The 15,331-nt window shown below is 47.2% G+C and overlaps 1 protein-coding gene across 2 annotated transcripts in view; it reads right to left on the bottom strand.

Annotated features, from left to right (window-relative positions):
- CNNM1 (cyclin and CBS domain divalent metal cation transport mediator 1) overlaps nucleotides 1–15,331 on the bottom strand; it is a 51,577-nt gene continuing 36,246 nt past the window's right edge. For both annotated transcript variants that reach the window (XM_008144167.3, XM_008144166.3), the window contains 5 exons: nucleotides 8,572–8,732; nucleotides 4,889–5,072; nucleotides 4,590–4,739; nucleotides 3,038–3,139; nucleotides 1–2,335 (listed from right to left, as the gene is read on the bottom strand). In XM_008144167.3, coding sequence (XP_008142389.3) covers nucleotides 2,256–2,335; nucleotides 3,038–3,139; nucleotides 4,590–4,739; nucleotides 4,889–5,072; nucleotides 8,572–8,732 — 677 coding nt within the window. In that variant the 3' untranslated portion in view covers nucleotides 1–2,255. The remainder of the gene's footprint in view (nucleotides 2,336–3,037; nucleotides 3,140–4,589; nucleotides 4,740–4,888; nucleotides 5,073–8,571; nucleotides 8,733–15,331) is intronic.

Below are 15,331 nucleotides of genomic sequence, written 5' to 3'. Positions count from 1 at the left end.
GAAAGCATTTTCATTTTATTGAAAAATTATTTACAATTCATTAAGTCTTCATAAATGCTTTATTTTAAAATTAAAGTCCTTTTTTTTTTTTTTTCAACTTTTTGTAACCTGAAGAAAATTGGGGGTGGGGAATAGGGATGAGAGTGGTGACAGGCTCCTTAAGGATTCTGCAAAGGGATGGATGTAACACACAGCAGTGGCCTGAGCCCTGTGGCCTAAGTGGTAATGCAAGAAGACTGCATAACAGTTCTTGAAACTCAGTCCCCTGGTTTGGGTCTGAGGCACCCAGCACAGGGCGGGGTGAGGGGGTGACACTTTGCTATTCCTACCAGGCAAGAGTAGGTGTTGGGGGCAGGTGGTAGCCTTGGAACTATAAGTCATGCACTACTGAGCCTTAGGCAGAGCCAGGCAAGGGATGTGAAGTCAGTAATACATCGCTAATACGCTGCCGGGAAAGGCATCGCCAGCTGCAAAGTCTTTACTTCCACACGCCGTGGCCCTCCTGTCTGCAACACCTGCTCCAGTTCGGAGGGGAAGAGGGGATGCGATTGTGTGGGGTGTAGGGTGTGCCAAGAATTTCCGAGGACTTCCACTTCTCGGTGGGTGCCAGCTCTCCCCATCAGTTTCAAGGACACTTGCGAAGACCACTTACAATTAAAAATCGGTCTCAAACTGCCAGTGCTCACTTCACTCTGCATTGCAGAAACTTTGGGCTGAAAGCTCCACTTTCAGTTAAAATAGTTTTTAACTTTTTGTGGGTCCGGGACCTTTGAGGATCTATGAAAGCTTTAGCCCTCTGGAAAACAGGCAAAAGAACACAGACACTAAATTCCTAGTGGTAGGGGTTTCATAGACCCTATGAAGTCCAACAATGGACCCTCTGGGGTGATGGACCCCAAGTTAACCCCTGAGTTAAAGTTTCCTATGGGTAAGCTGCAAATAACCCAGAGGAATCATATGATTATTGGTTGAATGGGGCAATAGGAGTAATGGTTGTGGAGGAAGGGGAGGTAAGCCTGGTGGCCCACTCCAGGGAAAAGTTAGGGAATGGTTTGGAGATTCAGCAGACAGCACTGGATCAGGGCGATAGATCAGAAAGGGACTTGGGGTCCCAAAGACCTTCACTTCCACATTTTCCCTAAGGCTGGCTCTGTGTCCTGATCAGAACTTTTTTATTCAAGTAGGTACGTGCAGTCATCCTGCCATCTGATGGTTATGCTTGGAATTGCATCTGCCCCCACATCCAAGTGAAATGGCAGAAATCTAGTATGTTCTTGGAATAAAGTACACATGGCTAACTTGCTGGGGTGCAGTAAGGGGTAGGGGTGGGGGGAGTGGATGAGAAAGTGACTCTTCAATGTTCCTGTGCAATGCACACTGAAGTCCCATGAGACCTTGCATCCTTCTTGGCTGACGTGGGCACTCTTTGGTTTGTCATGGCTAAACTTGCTTCAACAGCTTAGAATTTTTCCATACACACACACACATATATATGGGTAAATATATATTTGCTCTGATTTGAACTTAAAACCTGAAGCTCCATCTCTGGCTCCCAATTGGATCTCTCTGTTCCTGGTTCCTCCTCTTCCAGAGCAGATTGATGGATCGGTGACTGCCGACTGGGAGCCAAAGCAGATGTGTCCCTGGGAAAATCAGTGACTTGAGGTTCCATCTTGCATTCTTTCCACTCCAGCTGAGACCCAGTTCCCAGGCTGCTGGAGCCCTTATCTAACAGGAAACTGGTCACCAACAGTTCTCTGTATTGTAACGCCATGCCCACATGGCTGAGTCCCGCTGCCCTGAAGTTCCGGAGGAATTCTTGGTGCATCTTCTGAACAACCGTCATGCTTGCTGCTCCAGCCTCCGCTGTGCCTGTCAGCGGCACCTTCTGAGCTAAGCTACGCATGAAATATGGCATCAGGGGGTCTCAAAGAACAAAAAGGGCATTAGGGGTCCCAGAGTGGCATTGTCAACTTTGAGCCATGTTTTCTCCAGTCCCAGACTGTGCTGTGGACAAGGCCATTTCTAGCATGTTCCACTCGAGGCACCTCCTTCCATCTTGGCCACCGCAAGGCTCCGAGTCCAGCTGGAGGCGACGAGGGAAAGTCTGCCAAACTGACAGGGGTGAAGAGGTGGCGAGGGAAGCGGAATGCTCTGTCACCTGTGGGAGGCCTCGGGGAGAAGCAGATGACGGGAGGGTGGGTTCTCCCCCAAAGCTCTGGAATGTCACACACCCAGCAAAAGTCGTCTGCCCATCATGTGATCAGAGGTGTTAAATTGGAGTTCTCCTCAGAGGCTCTCTCTCCATCGGGTGACCTCTTCCTTTTTCGACCACCTGGAAAACAGTTTGTAAGGATCAATCTGTAGGACTGACTCGGAGGGCATTCATACTCTCTTGGTGGTCCAAGCTCTCTTCAAAATAGAAGCAGACATGGAGACAGTTTGGCAGGAAGCAATCTGCATTGTACTCTGCTACTGATATCAACATGTTTACATTTAAAAAAAATATTTTTATTGATTTCAGAGACGAAGGGAGAGAGAGACAGAAACATCAATGATGAGAGAATCATTGATTGGCTGCCTCCTGCAAGCCCCTCACTGGGGATCGAGTCCACAACCCAGGCATATGCCCTGACCAGGAATCGAACTGTGACCTCCCTGGTTCATAGGTTGATGCTCAACCATTGAGCCACGCCAGCCAGGCAGCATATTTACATCTTGAAGGACTAGGATGCACCTTTCACCTGAGATGACAGCTCTACCAAGCCACAAACCCAGGCTAGTGCCAATGGAATGGAGATTTCCTGGAGAGAACTGAGTAAGGCCTATGTGATGCCTCGGGATCATGCCTTTCCCATCCTCTGATCCCCAATGATCAAGGATGCAACAGCCCAGGGCCTATGATGGATTCCCACGACTGTACCTCACTAGGGCTCCCAAAAGGAGTCAATGGTTCCTCTCCATGAGGAAGAGCCTAACATGCTTTTTCTACTACCCAGCTGGTAGGTGGCTTTCGTGTGGGTGAGGAGATACTCACTCAAGGTTCTCAGCAGCCTCTTGCCCATGGTTTCCTCAAAGTCACTACTGCAGGGACTGGTCTCTGTATCCAGGTTGATATTACAACATTCACTATCTGATGCTGAAAGGAAAGAAGAAAGAACACAAGTGTTTCCACCCAGGGACCTCGGTGGGAGGATTCTGGCTGACATTTCTTAGCAGGTGAGAGTGCAGCACCAGTGCTAAGGCAGCAGTGGCTCCAACAAGGGAGGAGTGCCCAGGAAGCCTTTAGCAAGGGGCACTTTAGTGCCACAAAAGGAACAGAGAGAGAACAAGAGTGGGAATTAAGTACTCAAACCCTGTTTGGCAGGAAAGAGAAGGGAACAAGATGTTCTCTCCTCAGCATTTTTTGCCAGACAAAAAGCACATTTGAGGACAGATGGTGATGTCTCCTTCCTCTATTTGTACAGATCCTGGAAAACCACAGGGCACAACAACAATTAAGCACATGCCAGGTCTTCTCCCACTGAACCCGGTGAGAATGCAGAAAGCCCTAGAATCTCAGAGCCAGGAAGAAGCCCAGCTCTTAGTGCCAATGCAGGAAGAACCTAACCCGGGAGGCAAAATGATGTGCTGGACATGGCACTGCAGCCTGAGCCAGGAGGCTGGGCCCTCTTCTAATGCAGCATTCCGATGGGCCAAGTCATTTCCCTTCTCCAGGTCTCAGGGTCCTCACGTGCCACAGAGGAGGATGGATTAGATAAGCTCCAAAGACTATCCCGTCTCCTCCATTCTTATTCTTTTGATACAATGTCTTGGTACATGTTTTAGCTACTGAATTCAGTGTGGGTGGGAGAAAAAGAGCATCAGTTCTAAGTTTAGGTCCTGGAACAGTAATTATGTTATGTTCCAGATTTTCTGCGTTAGCTACAAGTTCAAACATATCTTAGGCAAGCATATCTTAGGCAAGAACAGAAGGACCTCAGGACTGCTGGGACGCTGGGAGCTCGGAGCAACACCACCATCAAGACAGAGGCCTCCAGTTCTCAGAGGAGGTGATACCGTCTCAGACTTCAGGACAAGTCCTACAGATTACTTCTGGTCCCTGGGCCTCAAAGGAAGGGAAGAGCCCTGCCAGTGAGAGTGATGGCTGACTTCAATGTCCTAATCTGCAAAGCAGGCCTAACAATAACTATGCACTAGAGAGCATGGCACCAAGCACTGGAATGTACCTTCTGTATGTGTTATCTCATCGATGCTCAAAGCTACTTTATGAGCTAGTTACTGCAATTTGTATCTATTAACATAAGGAAATGTACCTATTAAGACAAGAAAACCGAATCTGCAGTTAAAGTAACTTGCCCCAAATTGCACAGCTCCTAAGGGAAGGAGCCAGGCTCTGAACCCAGGTGGAAGCCTAGTTCCTAACACACTGTCTTCCAGGGTCTGGTGCACGGTAGCTGCTCAGTAGATGTTAGGAGGCGTAAGGAGGTGGGACATTTTACATGGGGGCTGGGATCCCAGGCTCCCCTATCCTAGTGCCCTATGGTGGTGACCCCCTTGGCTCCTGGGGCCCAGTTTCCCTCCCGGACCTGCTCTTGCGGGAATGGCTGCAGGAGACCCCGAGAGCTGCTGTGTGCTGTGCTCCTGGAAGTCTGTCACATCCTCCTGGGCGAAGGCCATCTCCTCCATCCTCAGGTACACAACCTCGCCAGGGCTTCTCAGCCCATCGGAGCGGCTGCCTGGGGAGAACAGCACGTGTGTCACCTCTCTGCTTTGGAGAAGACCCGGGCTCCACGAGGACAAGAGGGCAGCTCGGGACAGCCAAGAGGAGGAAGGCAGGGCTGTCCTCACCTCAAGGCAGCCCGGCCCATCCGCCTGACTGACTTACATGGCAGGCTGCTCCTGTTGTTTAGGAGGATGACAGCAGGGTCATCCTTGGGGGTCTGGGGTGTGCCCCGGGTCGTGGGGGCCTTGGTGGAGTCTCCGTCAGTGAAGGCCTCCATGTCGGGGGACTGGGGTGAATTGTCCATGTGGCAGGCGGTGAGCGCATTCTGGTACTGCTGCCGTGTGATCTGGAAGGAAGAGGCAGAGAGGGGCAGAAGCTCAGGAGAAGCTGAGCAGAGCCTTCCCTAGATGGTGACGCAGCCCCACCTGGGTGCTTTGAAACCCAGGCCTCCGTGACCTGGGATCCATGAACTAAGGGCCTTACCCAAGCTGTACCAGGCAAGGGGTTGAAGATAAGGAGAGGACCCTGTTTGTTTGCCACCAGAGTTCCCACTGTCATTTTTATTTGCTCTGGACTCTTTGTTTTTTTGTTTTGTTTTATTTTTAAAACTTTAAATTCTTTATTGTTTAAAGTATTACATATGTCTCCTTTTCCCCCCATTGAGCTCTCCCCAGCCATTCCCACCCCCCAGCACATGCCCTCACCCCCCTACTGTCTGTGTCCATTGGTTATGCTTATATCTTTGTTTTTTTCTAAAAAGATTTTTTTTATTGACTTTTAGAGAGAGAGGAAGGGAGAAGGAAAGAGAGAGAAACATCGATGTGAGAGTGAAACATCAATCGGCTTCCCCTTACATGCCCCCAAGTGGGGATTAAGCCAAGCAACCTAGGCATGTGCCCTGACTGGGAATTGAACCGGCAACCTTTCAGTGCATGGGACAACGCCCAACCAATTGAGTACTGGCTCTGGACTCTTTAACGTGCACCTGGAGGAGCTAAGTCTTTATCTGAGACCCTGGAGAGGACAGAGGGCATCTTCAGTTAGCAGGGTGGCTGCCCACAGAGAAGTTTAAAACACAGGCTTATCCTATTGCCAAGAGCCCTCTTCCTAAGGGCCAGTCAGTGGGGGTTTGGCAAGAATGAGACCCCCAGCTTGTGTCGAAGGCTGAAATAAGAAACCTCCATATGAAGAACATGAACTCTGGCAAAACTGCAGATGAAGCCAATATGTGTGTGTGTGTTTGAAGCCTTCCATAGTTATATCCTTCAAGAAATTATTGCCAGAAAGAAGCTCCTTTCTCTAGGTGAATTATATACTTCCTTATATCGGATGGGAACTTATAAAGATCCACTGTTTCTGCTTTTTGCTTTTATGACCAGGAAGCTCACAGACAAATTTACTATTTACTTTCAGTATCAAACTCATTCCTGATAGCTTTTTTTGGTTTTTACCAAATTGGTTTACAATCTCTTTTCAGTTTCTAACTTAGAACATAATTGAAGTATTTATTTATTGAAATAATATAATATATACATATATATACTACTGGAAGTACTATAAGTATCGTAAAGAAATGGAACTAGAGATTATGTTTTCAGACGTTGGTGAAAGCTCTGGTGCTAGTGTTACCCAGAAGGGCTTGCTTTTGCAGGTAGAGGTTGGGATATGAGGACGGACCTTCCATCTATATAGTGCATAACGGCTTACAGAGCACGTAGGTATGTGCTGTCACCTTTGCTGGTCATAATGACTGTATGGGGTGGGCGCGAGAGGTCTCCTATGGCCTATATTCCGAGTAAGGAAGTGAGGTCTAGGAAGGTTGAAGCACTTGCCTAAGGTCTGAGAGTTAGCAGGCCTTCAGCGCCCTAGCCAGAGTTCACCTTTAACCCATGTGACGTCTCCTATCATTTTATAACTTTCATCCCTCAAAACACGATCCTGCAATTTAGGGATTCTGCCACCAGATGGTGATGAGACATCTTGCTTGCAGTCATACAAGCCAGATTATGTCATTAGCCAAATATCCTTAGTTTAATAATGACATTTACAAAACACATTTTTTTTAAAAAAGTATAAGGATTCTTTGATATCTTCATAGCTTATTAACCACTATTAATCACAGCGTTAATATTTTAATCACTAGGCATACTTTTCTATCTAATTTTGTAACATATTGTGAAGTCAGTTTACTCCTGGACCTTATAACCAGTTCTGGAACTTCATTCTATCTGGACATGGAAAGCCCTCACAAACTGCCTGCAGCCAGCCACAGAGGCGTCCACCAACAAAAACACCGCTTTTGTACAAGTTTCTCTCTAGGTTCTTCAAAAACTCTGTTAAAAAAAAGGGGGGTAGGGGTGGGAGAGGCCAGTAAAAGAGAGCCTACATCATGGCCCTAACTAGTCCATTAAATCAGGAGGAGGGAATTTTTAACTTTAGTCTAAAGCATCTCTTAACTTACACTACAAAAACAAAACTAAAGAGAAACCAACAAACACCAAAATAAAGCAAAAGCTGTGTTAAGTTTGAATTTTCAAATTCCCTTGTATAGAACCACCCATTCCAATCAGAGGTTTTCATTTGCTAACCCGGAAGGGGGCTCTCACCAGACTCCGGATCTGACCACACCCAGAACTTGGACGCCTAGCCTCCAGAACTGTGAGAAATAAGTGTTTGTTGTTTAAGCCACCCAGTCTATGGTAATTTGTTAGAGCACCCCGAATGAACTAAGACAAATGGAAAGACCTGAGAAACAAACCTACCGTATTTTCCGGCGTATTAGACGACTGGGCGTATAAGATTTTCCTGGGATAAAAAGTCGTCTTATACGCCGGAAAATACGGTAACAAAAATTCCCAGTTCAAAGAGAATCCAAAGGCCGTACTCTGGCCTAAAATGCCAGCTGACATTGCTGCTAACGCTCCAGTCTCATCTCACAGCAGCCTCTGCCCTTGTGCTCAGACCCTTGAACCCCCCAGCTCTTTCCTGCCTGCTGTTTGACTTGAACATTCTCCCCACCTTCCCTTCCAGGTCTCAGCAAAAATGTCCCTTTGCTTGGCCTGCTGTGACAACCATTTCTAAAGCAGCCTCCGTTTATCCCACCACCCTGTACATTTCCTTCATCGTCGTTATCACCACCTGAAATGACCTAGGTCAGTGATGGGCAACCTTTTGAGCTTGGTGTGTCAAACTTCGCCAAAAAACTGAGCATAACTCGGGTAGTGTGTCACTTTGAGGAAAAAACTAACTCCAAGACTCTAGTCGCAAATGTTTCATCCTCAGGAGCAGCAAATGTTTCATCCTTGGCATGCGGCCGCGTGTCATCAGAAATGGCTACGTGCTGACACGCGTGTCATAGGTTCGCCATCACTGACCTAGGTTTTATCTATGTGGTTATCTGTTAATCATCTTTCTCCCCCTACTAGCATGGAAAGTACAGAAAGGCAGGAGCTTGCTGTCTTGTTCGCTCCAATAACTCACCAATGCCTGGACAGAGCCAAGCGCAGTGCAGGCATTCAGTAAATATTTGAACCACTTACTCTGTTGTGACTTCCCATTTCTTTTCCCACAAGTCATGTGGCCAGTATGACAAACCATAAGAGCTAGCATATTAGAATCTCTCTTCTCCCATTTTTTTCCTATCTCCACTTCTGAGGAAGGTCTGCAATGAGAGGGCTTCAGGGCTGGAAGCAACAGGGACAAGAGCCACGGGCTCTGGCTTTCTGAGGTTTAACCTCATCGTCACATTATCTTGGATCATAGGGGGATGGGATGCACATCCTGACCCGCTTCCCCCGCCACCTCTGCCGCCAGGATGGAGGGGACGGTCCACCCGGGGGGGTTACCTTCACAAACTGCACGTCGCTGAGGATGTGGACGGAGTAGTCAGGAGTGTAGAGGTTGTTGCTACTGCACAGCTGGGTGTTGCTGCCCCCAAAGTCACTGCGCTCACGGTTGGGAGACTCGGAGCGGTTCAACCCGCTACAGCGTGAAGGGGAGCGGTTTACTGCAGATGATGAGGGAGAGGGGAAAGAGAAAAGGCAAGGAGGGGTGGGAGTGGAGAAAGGAGAGGGGACCAGAAAGAGGGAGAAGAAGAGAGAGAGGTGTTGTTATTGAGGTCCTGCAGGACTTTAAGACAATGGTTACACTGGGTGGTGAAACCAGGCCCCCCCGCCCCATCAGAGTCCAGAAAAATGCCCAGCTGTCCCACTGATGTTTATTCCTTCGAGGAGCAAACACCTAGGACAGGAACTCATGGCTCCACTCTGCTCAGGCTCCTCCTGCTCCCCACGACCTCAGCCAGGGTTAAGTGCCATGGAGGAAGAAGGGGCTCGGAAAGAAAGCTAATGGAAAGTAATCTCACGGGTGGATCTGATCATAAATTTCTAACTAGGCAGTCATGCTCCAGGCCTACAAAAAGGTTTAAGCAAGCCCTGTCCATTGCTCTTGTGCATCGAGGTTCACACACCTTTGAAATGCCAGGGGAACCCTCTTTATCAGACCCTTTTGGGAGGTAACCACCCTCAAGGGAACACATACTCTTGTTAACTATCCTCTGTGCCTTGCTTTCTCCCACCTTCAGGTAACTGACTTACATTCCCTCCTTAATTCCAAATGTATATGAGTAACAGCAAAGCTGTCATTCTCTGGGACACTGTGAGATCCTGCTCCCTGGCATGTTGTCAGTCTGGCTCAAATAAACTCTCATAAAAATACCTACCGATTTGGATGTTCTTACATTGACAGTGCAGATGAGGCCCAATTGTGAGCGTGGTTAGCTACCCTAGCCCACGAGACCTTCTACTAGAGTGAGTTACTTTATATAAACTCCATTCACAAACCTTATTTTAGAAAGGCCAAGATTTGCCCTCAAAACCATCTGCCACAGCACGGATAACCAATCCTCACTGCACTGATGCACTGCAGTGGGGATAACTCAGGTCTGTCCCAACAATGGCTGGGCCCGGGACAAGTGGAGGCCCACACACCATAGGGCATCTATTTAAATCACACTAATAAACTTTTAAATAGGTTCTATCTTTGTCCTCGACAACCTGGAAGGCCAGGTCCAACTCCTTCGAGTTTGGTGCCAGAAAATAGGGTTGTATGAGGAGGACCAATCCCCAGCCCCCTTTTGGAATGGGGAATTCTAGGATTTTTGTATCTGAAATGTGGTCTAGAAGGAAGAACACAGATTCTGGGTGGGCACATCTTTTTGGCCCTGCAAATTCCTCACCCCACAGAGAGGGCCAGGACTTAGGTGGGCCAAAGTGGGGACCTCTAGTGTGGGGCTAGGTCAGGGCACCCTCTAGGACTAATGGGGGTGGGGAAGGAATAAGGCTTCCTGAATATTCAGTCAGGTTTTTTTTTCTTTTCTATTTTCAAGAACTGCTTCTTGGGAAAATTCAATTAAGACTCTGTTACTTGGTTTCAAAGTGAACTATGTGAATTACCCTCCCCAGGACTAACATAATATAAGAGAGGTTCTGAAGGTGACGCTAGCTTTATCTTAACCTGGGCATAAGACCCTCCCACCCCTCTGCTTCCCAACTGATGCTACAATGCATTTCTTCTCAAAAAAAGAGGAACTGGAGATCTCAGCTTCTCATAGCACAGATTTAGTGCAAGGGTTCAAATGAAGAGTCCAGTCATTCAGAGGTTCTGCTCCTTGTTCTTTCAGGTTAGAACTTCAGGAATTTAACTCGGTCTCTTGAGATAATGTTGCTATCAATCAAAATATCCTATTAGCATCTATTTGGAGTGAGTCCTGAAGCACTGATGATCTGGTCAGCTGCCAAGCTATTATTGTTGTCTGGCAAACTGTGTTTCAGAAAGATTAAACCAACAATAGGTTGAGTAATTTTCTCATTGGAACCATAATAATCACTGCCTTGATAGGATTATAGAATTAAGGATTTCACTTGTCTTCCCCACTTCAGTAAATGTCATTCACATAAACTGTTATTTAAATCAGAAACCTGGGAGTCAACCTGACTCCTGCCACTCCATCAGCCCCACATCAAGTCCTCTTATCTCCACCTCCTACATAATAAGCCCATCTGCCTCTCTGACTCTACTCAAGTCGGAGTTATCATCACTCTCATCTGGCCCACACTTATAATCTCCCCACTTATAATCTTATTAATAATCAGTTCTCACCTCAGCGGCCAGAAGCACATTTTAAAGACACAAATCAGTTTCCTATTGAATCTGAATAAAATCCACTCTCTTCGCTGTGATCCTTAAGCCCCACCATGACCTGGCCTCTGCTCTTCTGTTGGATCTCATCTTGCGATTCCCTTCCCCTCCCCTGCGTGCTCTGCTCTACTGGCCGCTTTGGGGATCCTCAATCATGCAAGCATCTCCCACCTCAGTAGATACTATTTCCCCTGCTCCCCCTTCTCCTCTTATCCCACCTCCTACCCACCCAGCCTTCAGCTCCCCAGCCCCACATTCCCATACTCACCCCGCTCCCCCAACCACTCTCACTTCTCAGTCATTAGGTCTCAGTTGAAACACCACCTTCTCTGAAGACCTGGTCTGGCTACCCCAAGAAGATTCTTCTATTTTCCTCTATCACTGCCCTCTGTTCAGTCCTTCAAGGCATTTTCACAAGTTTTAATTGTCTACTCAATTTAACTAAATTCCATGCGGGCAGTGACCTTGTCTTTTCTGGTCATCATTGTACACCCAGTACCTAACACAGTGCATGGCCTAGAGTAGGTGCTCCATAAAAATGTGTAGAATGAATGAATCAGCACGTATGAGTCCCTTAAGACATTTTTAAATTTAAAATCTAAACTTTATTTTAGAAAAGGTTTCAGAGATCTCAAGTCATCCTGGAATCAGAAAACCTTCCCTCTGCACCTTAAAGTCATTCAGAGAAAGCTAGTATCTCTAAGAAGCTAGGAGTGGGCAGCCGAAGAGTGAGATCATGTGCAATGAGAATCAAAGGGCACCGAGAAGCCTCAGGCGCTGGCCTGGTATCTTGAGGAAGAGGCAACAGGAAGCATTAGAACTTCCTGTTTGTTTGTTTGCTTGTCTGTCTAATAAGCTTGTGAAACAGGCTCCTTTGAGTCAGAGCCTCCTCCAGAGTAACCAAGGACTGAGAGGGGCAGTGATGGTGTCACGGAGAACTGAGCGAAGCACCAAGGCGATTGTAAAGGGCAGTAGAATTGGGCAGAAAAGTATGTATTTCATTTCTGGTCCCAGTCCCTTGAAAGCAAACTGATGAGTTCTGGCTTGGCTAGATCCATTTGGATGTTCTAAGGTGGGGGCTGGCTAAGTCAGCTGATGGTGCTTCCTTGGGCACATTGTTCTGGCAATGGTAGGGAGTCCCGCAGGAGAGCGGCTTCTTTGGCATATGAGTGGAATCCAGAAACCGTACCTTGACCTGGTGGGTCTTGTCCTCAATTCAGTTTAGAACAAGGGGAGAGAGTGTGAGCAGGGCCTGTGGCTTCAGTTTCACTCCTTGAGAACCCTCCCTTTGCCTGGTTGGACATGTGCTTCACATACCCTACATCTGCTGTTCCACATTCTCATCCCTGCGGTCTCAACTCAAGATACATTCAAGGAAGATGACAGGGAAACACAGCCCCGTCTTATCTACTAAACAACTTCCATCCACAGAAGGTTCTGCCTGAATCACTTCTACTCCCTGCTGGAAACAGAGGCAACAGCTACTACATCCTGGTTCCCCCCAAAGCTCTCCTCACTGAACCCAGCACAGGACCTGCATGTTGCCACTCAAAAGGACCTGCATGTCAAACACAAGCAACATCACTGTTGTGCTGGGATGAGAAACTTTTTTTTTTTTTTAAAGTAAAAACAATGCTATTGAAGGTTTAGTCATAAAACCCTAAAGGATTCCAAACACAAAAAGTTCCAACCATCTTACAGAGTTCTGGTCTATAAAAGTAATTTTTAAAAGGGAAAGAAGCCCTCGTTTCATGACAAAGTCTCAGCTCATCGAGTGTTGTGCAAGATCAATGTTTTCATGTCCCAGAGCCTGACATTCCTCAATAGGTGGGATGCGATGACTCGGCATTTTGGTAATTGTGCCCATACACGCAGAGGTTTCTGAGCAAGGGACACGGACATGCTTTTAATAAAAAGAAGAAGAAATCAGTAACAGACGAGTGTCCCAGCAGCATGGCAAACTAGTTCAAGTTGTATAATTCTCCCTGGCATTTCCTAAGAGCACAGAGGCACCGCTTGGGGAAGCAAAGCGAGGAGGGAAATCCTAACTGTAGTGCAAAGAGGCCTAAGGGGGAACAGACCAAACCGTGATGCATAAAACTGACCACAGGACCCCTCAACAGGGGTGAGGCCAAGCAGCCGGTATGTCACTTGTCGACTCTTGCTCATCATGGCCCTGGAAAGATAGGGTGGTAAGGGGCCAGGGTTTTATAATTTAGACCTCCAGGTGCCCTGGAGAAGTGTGGCAGAACTCATTCTGCAGTCTTTGCCTAGTCCCGTGGTCAGCAAACTGTGGCTCGCGAGCCACATGGGGCTCTTTGGCCCCTTGAGTGTGGCTCTTCCACAAAACACCACGGCCTGGGCGAGTCTATTTTGAAGAAGTGGCGTTAGAAGAAGTTTAAGTTTAAAAAATTTGGCTCTCAAAAGAAATTTCAATCATTGTACTGTTGGTATTTGGCTCTGTTGACTAATGAGTTTGCCGACCACTGGCCTAGTCAGTCTGCAAGACAGATCTGTCCTAGGTGGCAAATTGGAGTTACTGAGGTTGGGTGGAGAAAACACTGTGGTAAAATTGGGGGTGGGGGGTGGAAGAGGATTTGCCACTGCAGTTGGGGCTGGATGGAATATCCTTTCCCTCTTCATTGATAGGCAGGGGCCAGGGAAGCCTATCCACAGCTCTGGAACTCTTGCTTCACTTGTGACACTTGTATCAGGAGAGTGACCACAACTCTATCCCGGGAGAAGGACCCACAATACAGAAGAATCCCCACTCCCCTGTTCAGTCTGAGGATCTGAGGGGAAAGTGGGCTTCAGTGGCTGCCTGGTTACATCTTTTGGAGCATTCAACGAGGCACAAGGGGGAACAGTCCACATTGGTCATGGTCACTGTGCCATGTGCCATCTGTGTTCTCCAAACTGCACGGGGAGTTTAATTACATAGGCTTATAAGAGTACAAACGAGGGTTATAAAAATGCATCATTCTGGGGTAATATTCAACATCAGACAACCAAATGTCAAAAGCACTCCGTCAAAGCTACAATGTGAACTCTGCAAATCAGCCCAAGTTAGGAGCCCAGATGAACTCGCTCACGTTACATGAAGCTTTAATGATTCCCAAATGTTTACGACGCAAGAGCCAACCCAAAGGAATATTTCCACTTACCACACTTCACAAAGTAAAACGATTATTTTTAGGGACTCCTCATATATTCTGGAAGAAAACTCTATCCTCACTGATCTCAAAGCACATTATAGATGGACAATCAAGCATTGAAAAAGAACCCTTGCTCACAACCTCTCTCCTGCCTCTGTGCTTTTGTGGGTTCGAAAGGATTGTGAAATCATCTCTGCTGGGAGAAGAAAGAAGGAATGAATCTGGGGAGAGGGAATGATAACTGCAGCGGGCCTCATACTCTCAGCGGGTTGATCAGAAGTTTTGCGTTTAACTGAAGACACTTGCAAAGCTGGCTAATTACACCCTACTCTGGAGTTAATCCACAGACCACTTTGCTCTCCTCATTTCAAACTGAGGCTCAAACAGAAGGAAACTCATTATGGGTAATGGTTGATATTTGGTGCAGGGACCACTGGCCTCAATCCAGTGTGAGCACCATATTCATTAGCACATCTGCTTTCAAAATGCAAACAAATCACAACCTTCTGAGGGGCACAAAACGCCTACTTTCAGAGGGGCAGCAAAGTCTTGGGCTATGGGAGAGCAGGACCTAAGAGTCTTGGATTCTAGTCCTCATCCCTTTACCTGCTTACTACACCCATGACACCGATCCAAGGACTTAATTTCTCAGACCTATTGCCTCCCAACAATAATTCCTGCCCATCTCCTAAGGTGGCTGTGAGGATCAAATAAAATGACGGTTCCTTTTAAACTTAAAGGCCCTATTAATTTCCAGTATTTATATTCTTGCCTGTGTAAGATGGGGGTAAGACATACTATACATAATATGTATCTGGATTATAAATCAAGTATAGTGGCCAGAAGGTGCCCAGGACTTCTTTCCACAACACTCCTATGACTCCTATTGCTGCTGATATGGAGCAGAAGCAAGAGTGACAGTGGCAATACCATAATATAGGTATGAAGATGTCACCCAATTGCTGGGAAGGCTTGGTGGCTGGCTATAGATAGAGACCAGACAAAAGAAAGTATGGAGGAACCAGCCAGAGGAGAAGCAAGGCATCCCCATTTCTCATTCTCTTGCACTGTGCTGGTCAAACCAAGGGTTGGAATAAGCTGGCCTTGCTCTCACCTCCTTGTCATTCACCTGTTTCCTACTGGGTTGAAAATGGGGTGGTGGTGGTTAAAAGAGCTTCCAGGAGCACATGGCACCAGCCAATTGGATGTGAAGTCTCAGTACCTGCTAGGGGATCTGCCCTGAAAAAATTAG

Source organism: Eptesicus fuscus, chromosome 17 (genome assembly GCF_027574615.1).
Source record: "Eptesicus fuscus isolate TK198812 chromosome 17, DD_ASM_mEF_20220401, whole genome shotgun sequence".
Lineage (NCBI taxonomy): Eukaryota > Metazoa > Chordata > Mammalia > Chiroptera > Vespertilionidae > Eptesicus > Eptesicus fuscus.
This window is presented reverse-complemented; position numbering and strand designations above follow the sequence as displayed.